This window comes from Bufo gargarizans, chromosome 6 (genome assembly GCF_014858855.1).
Source record: "Bufo gargarizans isolate SCDJY-AF-19 chromosome 6, ASM1485885v1, whole genome shotgun sequence".
In the NCBI taxonomy this organism is placed as follows: Eukaryota; Metazoa; Chordata; class Amphibia; order Anura; family Bufonidae; genus Bufo; species Bufo gargarizans.
This window is the reverse complement of record NC_058085.1, coordinates 291,250,498-291,259,000: the sequence shown is the minus strand read 5'-3', so window position 1 is coordinate 291,259,000 and position 8,503 is coordinate 291,250,498. Positions and strand designations below refer to the sequence as shown.

Below are 8,503 nucleotides of genomic sequence, written 5' to 3'. Positions count from 1 at the left end.
ACTCCCAATAGAACAAGTGCAGATGGTGGGGGCTGTGTATTTGAATGGAGGAGGCTGAGTGTATCTGGAGTTATTTTTGCCAGCAGCCATGTTATGGATAGGACCTCTGAGTCGACAGCCCAAAAGATTCTGTAAACAAGGAGGAGAATACCTTATGAAATATAGAAAATAGTGCAGAAGGCTATATTAGTAAGTGTCGTATAGTCATCTCACAAACACATTGGTCAACAGTAACCAAAAAGTGACCAAACACTTTAATGTAAATGACATTTTAGTGGAACCTGGCAGATTGACATCCCAGTTAGAAACATTAGCAATGATTTATGTAATGAACACTTTTTGGCCATAGATGACCGAATTTTTATGTATGATCCTTTTTTTCACTTAAAGTGGTTGGATACCTTTTGGCAAACTCCCATTCTGGCCAGATCTGCAAAAGGGAAGCTAACTTTCCTACTCCCTGCCTCTGAGTCCCAACTTCTTCTCTCCCTGTCCATGACTGTTTTGCTCGGGTTCCCGTCTGTCAACATCCACTTTGAAACTGCTGCAGCCAATCACTGTCCACAGTGGGTGACCTGCTCCTTTCCATCCGGTCAATTAGTCACATGATGCAAGGGAGCAGTTCACCACTGTGGCCAGTGATTGGCTTCCGGAATGTCAAGGCAGATGTTGACAGTGGGGGACCCAAGCAAGGCAGTTGAGTATGGGGAGCGGAGGAGCAGGTAAGTTTGCTTCCCTTTTCTATGTCTGGCCAAGAGGCACAGTGTATTGATGTAGAAATGGTTCCACACTCTGCTGGCTACCTGACTTTTGTATCAACAGCTTATCTCCTGGAGAAAAAATAGAATGTGAATGTGGAAATCCAATGGCTTTTCCCAAGATGTTGATGTCTGCTGAACTGTGTATAAATACGGAATGGGATCGGCACCACCACTATAACTAACAATATCCTATGGGTGCTGTCCAGCATGTAGTAATAACAATGCACAAAGACACCAAAAAGAGTGAAAACAGATGAATAACAAGGGACAAACTTCATTAAAAAAAAAATCACGATTTTTATTGGATCAGCTTAAAAATAATTAAATCACTCCCCAATGGGGAAAGAGAACAGGAGGCCCCCTAATAAATTAGAGTCCTTCCCCGCAGCAGCAGTGCCAGGGAACACCTAAATAATCAGACAATACTGATCTGTGTCAAAATGTGCAAGAAAGCAACAACCAGTTCTATAATATACAATTATAAAAGTGAAAGAATCATATGTATTTGGTATTGTCTGATTATTTAGGTGTTCTTTGGCAGCTTATTACAGCTGCTGCTGTGGGGGAGGACTCCTATTTATTAGGGGGCCTCCTGTTCTCTTTCCCCTTTGTGGAAATTTGTGGAATTAGTTTTTAAACTGACCCAGTAAAATTTGTGATTTTTAATGCAGTATGTCCCTTGTTATAAATGCTGAACTGTCACATAGATATAGCCTGGTTACCTAATTCTGCAATGTCTAAACTATATGTATCTAATGTACATGTATACGTGCGTTCACATGGGGCAGATTTTCCATCCAGATTTTGTCTGTGGAAAGTCTGAAGCATATCACAATTACTTTATAATACTTTACAATACCTTAGGCTCCCATTACACTACAATGCTATGCTGGAGTCACTATTTTATAGCTTTGTCTAAAAAGAGCAGAGATATAATACAGCTGAGCATCCAGCACTGAAATACTTTAAAACAAACATTACCCAAATCCCATAATGAGACATCCGCTTTAATCTACATTTATAATCAGTTTATCGGTATATTGCCAGTATAAAAGTGTGATAACACGCCAAGTTAGATTCATATCTGTGTTGAAGGCTGCATTGTTTTGTCCAGGAAATGCAGGTCTTGACACGCTCCAATACAGTCAATGTGATGCATCAGGCGCCGTTTGTTTTTGTCATATGATGGATTCTGCGCTACTGTTTTCTTCCATTTTTCTGTTCCTAGAACAGAACAGAGGAACATAACACACGGCAGAGGTGTGAAAGTAGCCTAACTGGGGCTAATTTACCAACATGTGTGAAAATGATCTAATTCTCCGAATTTTATTAAACAAAAGAGATAAGTAAAAACTCAAAAGAGTCATGCAAGACAGTTGTAATACATCAAAAGCTTGTAAAATAAAATATTAGCAAAGATTAGGGATACATAAAATAATAGAGACATGTGGAACAAATGTTACTGCTCATGTATATGTATGTAAGAATAATTGAAATATGCTCAGGTCACTATCTTACAATTAGTTAGTTTATATACATCAGCTTCAGTAAAACTTTTGTCACTAGGGTATATTTCAAGTTCTACCTTAAGTACAGTCGTCTGCCTTGATCACATTACCTGTGGCGTGTTGCCAGCAAAAAAAAAAACACAAGAGAAGATCACTGAGCAATACATTAACAGAGATGCACCACAAGCATCAAGAAGCAACAGTTTAAAGCATTATCAGGAAAATGTGCTTCTAAACGGAATTCGAGCATTTGAAAGAAACTGCTTCCCTTGTTTATCACCTGCAGCGTTCACCCATGCATTGGTATTAGTATCTATAACAATGAGTGAAAAAGATTCTGTATCCAGCCAGGATATCCCGACTGTACTACGTGCCCTGGGGACATTGGCTCTGGCAGCTGTCACAGCTGTAGCCATCAGATGGTTTATTTCATGTGACAAAGCAGAAAAGGATAAAGGCAAGTCAACGTTCCAGGGCAACCAAGAACCAACAGATGATGGACAATCACCAAGGTATGATCCTAAGGCAGATAAAGAAATCCTGGAAAATAATACAAAGGAACCTCAGGTTAGTGATGAACAAGGAATTGCATTTTTGGGATTTGATTGCTTTTCCAGTGACATTTTGAAAAGTTCTACAGACACATCTTGTCCAAATATTGTTTATATCAAAGAAGATCAGCAATGTCTGACTGATCACCAAGGACTGTTAGGTGACTTAACACCTCTATCCTGCAAACTGGACAATGTGGAGGAAGCCCAAAGTGGTTTGCACAATTTGGAAGGAGCAATTGTCAGTATTTCAGGAGTACTTAGTGAAACTGTGGATGATAAAACAAATTACACACAGAAAGAAGTATTTTCTAGCTGCTTCACACAGACATGTGATAAGAAATCTTATGAAAGTTCACAGGAGCAGCAGCTCAACACTGGAACAAGTTCACTCAATGGTGAGTGCGCTGATGTTATGAATGTAGAGTGCCAGGGGTATAAAAGCCATCCTACTGGTGATGACAACATGGTGTCTGAATTATGTTTAAAGCACAAGATTGTAAATGTGAGTTTGGATGAAGACCTATTTAATAAGGATACCTGTGAAATGAATGGAAATTTATATTGTGACTCTGATATAAACATTGAAAATCATGCCAATCCCTGTGTTGAGAAGAATGACAACATGTCCCGTTCAGCTAGCGGCATGAATCCAGAAGACTATACCAAGGAACATATCAATAAAAGAGAAAACCCTGTGAATACATATGCCCTGGGCCTTCCTCCATCACAGGAGAGCACAACTATATTCATAGGGGCTTGTAGTTTACCTTCTCATGAGGTTCTTACAAGATGTCATAATACTGAACAACAGACAATCTATACAACATTCAACATGCAGGATATACCTCACACTATAGATGTAATACAAGAGGCTAAACAGACCGCCAAAACCTTATCTAGTGAAAACACTGTAATTACAAATACAGTTTATAAAGGTGAAAAATTATATTTTAAACACAAGAATCACATTACATGCGCACAGCAATCCACTATGGAGCACACGATCTGTGTGACTTCTGAAGACATACTAGAAGAAGCAAATGAAAATATGAACTCTTCCAGTATTAGAGCCTTTCCAGCTTCTACACATATTTCTGAAGAGCACCTGGCTGTTCAAGAGAAAAATGGGAAATCATTTTCATCAGTCAATACCCTCCATAATAATCCAAATGGAAAACTTGATGTTCAGATTGCTGATGGTTCCCAAAACCCTATGGAGTTGCTATACTTACCTAAAGCTGGTGCAATGGATGGAAGGAAAATCAAAAACACAATTTCTCATCATGCTAACCATGTACTGCAATGGAATACTACAACTGTGCATAATTCTACAGAATTTATTGATCTGATGTACCCACTGGATTTTCAAGCACCTGAAAATTCAATTACTCCTTATATCGAAAAAAATGAAGCCCTAATCGATAGAGAAGACACTACATCACTTTTAACGGATAAATCTATTTCTATGTGTACAGAAAGAGAATACAATAATTTGGATGCTGATGTGGAAAATTCATTTGAAAGTTCTACATGTCAAAATATGACACATAATGAACCTGCATGGAGCACTAAGTCAAGGAATATGATATATCATCCTTCCAGTCTCAACACTTTCAAGTCAACAGTGGTCTCCAAGAGTGAGACTCAAAGTGTCCAAGCAATGAGTAGTGAAGAAAAAAATAAAGATGATATCTACAGCTTGCACACACATGATGCTAACTTACTTACCGTAGACAAAAACAAGTTCTGCACAGTCATCACTAAGGGATATTTCAGTAGGTATGATAAACAAGACTACAACACTTCTGAGTACTTTTCCACAAAATATAAACCACACAAGTTATTTGGTATACATGAAACATCAATATCTTTCATACCCCTGTCAAACTTTATGCAAAATGCTGAGACACGTGCAGAAGAATCTTCCTGTAGGAGCTCATTCTCCTGCAATGATAGCCATACTGCGTCAAGTGTTATGCTGGACCTGTCCAAGAGTGAGCTAAAATGTCAAGACACTATGCAAGCAATAAAGAAAGATGATCATCTTTTCAAAGAAAACATGAATGTACGTATGATGGAGAAAACAACTGACTCTGCTGATTCCTTAAAGTCTCCAGCTCAAAATCTTGGACAGGGTAATCTTGATTACATGGACTCCATTTCCAGTGATCCATGTTCTGGACAAGTCTCTATTACATCTTTCTCAACAAGTGCTTATCATAATGAGGAACAAGATAAATCATTACAAAGTCGATATAAAACAGGATCGGATACAGTAGATTCTGATCTTCAATCATTTTCCAGGGAAAAAATTATGTCCACTATTGCAGAAACTTCAGAGCTCATTTTACCAGAATACCAATCAGTGTTCACATCTCAAAGGAAGAAGCCCCTAATGACTAAGAGCTGTGATAACATATATTCTGGGCCTTCAAGCCATGAATCAGCAATGAAAAACAAAGCACAAAGCATGCTATGTTTACTTACAGAATATTACACTACAAAACTACATTCCTTGGAGAAAGGACCACTTGAAGAAGTAGCAAGAGGATGTTTCATTCGTATTCCAAAGGGATTTCAGAATATACATGAAGGTGTAAGGTGTCAGCTAACTCTGGGGAACTGCCTGGAATTGTTAAAGTTAGCCAGAAAAAATTGTGTGCCTGAACTTCTGAAGGCCATCTACACACTAATCAGTGACAACTACTTAAATGTGCTGAAGAACTCTGCTATTTATGGCCAGTTAACAGGTTTGGAAAGAGAAAAAATCCTCCAGTTAAGAATGAGAGGAAAACTGTCTCTTTGCATAATTGAAACACAAAGTATATTTGGCTTAAACAAAAATATCAGCCGCTCAGAGAACATAGGTCCAGACCAACCTAAAGACCAGCTTTACTCACTAGACATGGACTCAAATCAATGGACAAGAGTCACTAATATTCCTGAGGAAGCCTGCCTTAAAGGCTGTAGTATCTGCTCTATGCAGAACTATCTATTCATTGCAGGAGGCATCCAAAAGACCGAAAGAGGCTTATGTTCCAACAAACTATTTTGTTATAACCCTCTAACTGACATCTGGACACAACTCACACCAATGAACCAAGCAAGGTCCCAGCTGAAGCTTGTCCCACTCGATGGCTACCTTTACGCCATTGGGGGAGAATGCTTGCACACAATGGAAAGATATGATCCAAGATCAAACAAATGGACCTTTGTAGCATCCCTCCCCAAGGGCTCCTTTGCTGTGGCCCATGAGGCTGCAGCCTGTGGAGGAGAACTTTATATATCAGGCGGTCATTTATTCTACAGGCTATTAAAATACAATCCTGTTCGAGATCTGTGGGAAGAATGTCCTTTCAATGCCAGCAAGGGCCGTTCTTGTGACATGGTAGCGGTTGGCCATATCCTTTATAGATTTGACATGCACTCTAAGGACTCCACTGTTCATATTTTTAAGTATAACACCACTGCCAAAGTGTGGTCTGAATATACAACTACTTTTCCAAATAGCAAAGTTCCTTTTAGATGTGCAGTTTTGGATGGTACCATCTATTGTTTAAACCGGGAGATGACTGCACGTTTTTCATTGGAGGAGGAAAAAGCAATGTTTGAGTCAACTCTGTTCAACAAAGTTCCCACTAAGGGGGTAGGCTACCCTTGTCCTGTGGTGTTAAGCCTACAAGGGTCATTGTCTCAAACATCTGTGTAAATAGTGGATACATCTGTGTAATAGTTCAGTGTATAGTTTTTGGGCTCATATACAGTAAATAATCCTAAATTAGCTTCATATTCAATTCCATTCTATGTCCAAAAACAATGGGGGTAATTTATTATTAGATATAGACCAATTTTTTGGTGTATATACAGTATATGTCGCAGATTCAGTTGCAAAGGGTATTTTTTCCACTTTCATGACAGGTCTAAAAAAAAGTGGGAAGGGGCCCATCTCATTTATAATTTTCCTGTTTTAGGTATAGAAAATTATTCTAATCTACGCCAGCAAGGGAGCTGGTGTAGATTTAGCCGGCGGTGGATGCGCCTAAATTATGTAGAGGCTGACGACTCTACATAAATTAGGCGCATCATGCGCCAGTTCAAGTGGTATACAAACCGGCACCTAAAACACCTATCTTAATAAATTACCCCATATGTGTTCTGTAGGAATTTTCTTTCATGAGATGTGCTCCCATTTTTTTTATTTAAAATTCATAAAATATTCCCAGAGAAAGTTGTGTCCTCTAAGAGCCTTCAGACCAAGGGCAGTGAGGGTACCCAATCCATGGTTCTTACACATACTTGAGTCGGTAGTAAGCACTTGCATAGGGTTGTGTTGTGTGTTCATATGAACATATTTAGCCTGATAATCTGCCTGTGTAAAAGGGCCTTAAAAGATGTTTTGAGTGAAAGAGTCTACTCCAGAACCTTGACCAGTCATCTTTGAAAATGTCATTCATCATAATGCTGATTGCACAGCCTAAAGGCCCTTTTACATTGGCAGAAAATGGGCCAGATAATCGGTAACAAACATTTGTAGGAACGCTCATTAGCGATTATCTGCTGGTGTAAAGGAACCACTGATTGCCCGATGATTGAGCTAAACAATTGTTTATCAGGTAATATGATTGTTTGTGTGGTCACCAAAATCATTGTTTGCCTGCAGCAGACTGTACCGTCTAAATAGCCTCTGCTGCCGGGAAACAAATATACACTCACCTAAAGAATTATTAGGAACACCATACTAATACGGTGTTGTACCCCCTTTTGCCTTCAGAACTGCCTTAATTCTACGTGGCATTGATTCAACAAGGTGCTGATAGCATTCTTTAGAAATGTTGGCTTATATTGATAGGATAGCATCTTGCAGTTGATGGAGATTTGAGGGATGCACATCCAGAGCATGAAGCTCCCGTTCCACCACAACCCAAAGATGCTCTAGCGGGTTGAGATCTGGTGACTGTGGGGGCCATTTTAGTACAGTGAACTCATTGTCATGTTCAAGAAACCAATTTGAAATGATTTGAGCTTTGTGACATGGTGCATTATCCTGCTGGAAGTAGCCATCAGAGGATGGGTACATAGTGGTCATGAAGGGATGGACATGGTCAGAAACAGTGCTCAGGTAGCCCGTGGCATTTAAACGATGGCCAATTGGCACTAAGGGGCCTAAAGTGTGCCCAGAAAACATCCCCCACACCATTACACCACCACTATCAGCCTGCACAGTGGTAAGAAGGCATGATGGATACATGTTCTCATTCTGTTTACGCCAAATTCGGACTCTACCATTTGAATGTCTCAACAGAAATCGAGACTCATCAGACCAGGCAACATTTTTCCAGTCTTCAACAGTCCAATTTGCTTGTGCAAATTGTAGCCTTTTTTTCCTATTTGTAGTGGAGATGAGTGGTACCCGGTGGGGTCTTCTGCTGTTGTAACTTTCTTTTCCATTCTGACATTCAGTTTGGAGTTCAGGACATTGTCTTGACCAGGACCACAACCCTACATGCATTGAAGCAACTGCCATGTGATTGGTTGACTAGATAATCGCATTATTGAGAAATAGAACAGGTGTTCCTAATAATTCTTTAGGTGAGTGTATATATATATATATATATATACATATATATATATATATATATTTATACACACACTATATATATATATATATATATATATATAT

At 39.1% G+C, this 8,503-nt stretch overlaps 1 protein-coding gene across 1 annotated transcript; it reads left to right on the top strand.

Moving 5' to 3' along the window:
* The first annotated feature begins 2,456 nt into the window (after positions 1-2,456).
* On the top strand, positions 2,457-7,623 carry LOC122941251. The gene has a single exon (XM_044298335.1). The coding sequence runs from the start codon at positions 2,591-2,593 to the stop codon at positions 6,530-6,532; it is 3,942 nt and encodes a 1,313-aa protein (XP_044154270.1). The 5' UTR covers positions 2,457-2,590; the 3' UTR covers positions 6,533-7,623.
* Positions 7,624-8,503: the final 880 nt, after the last annotated feature.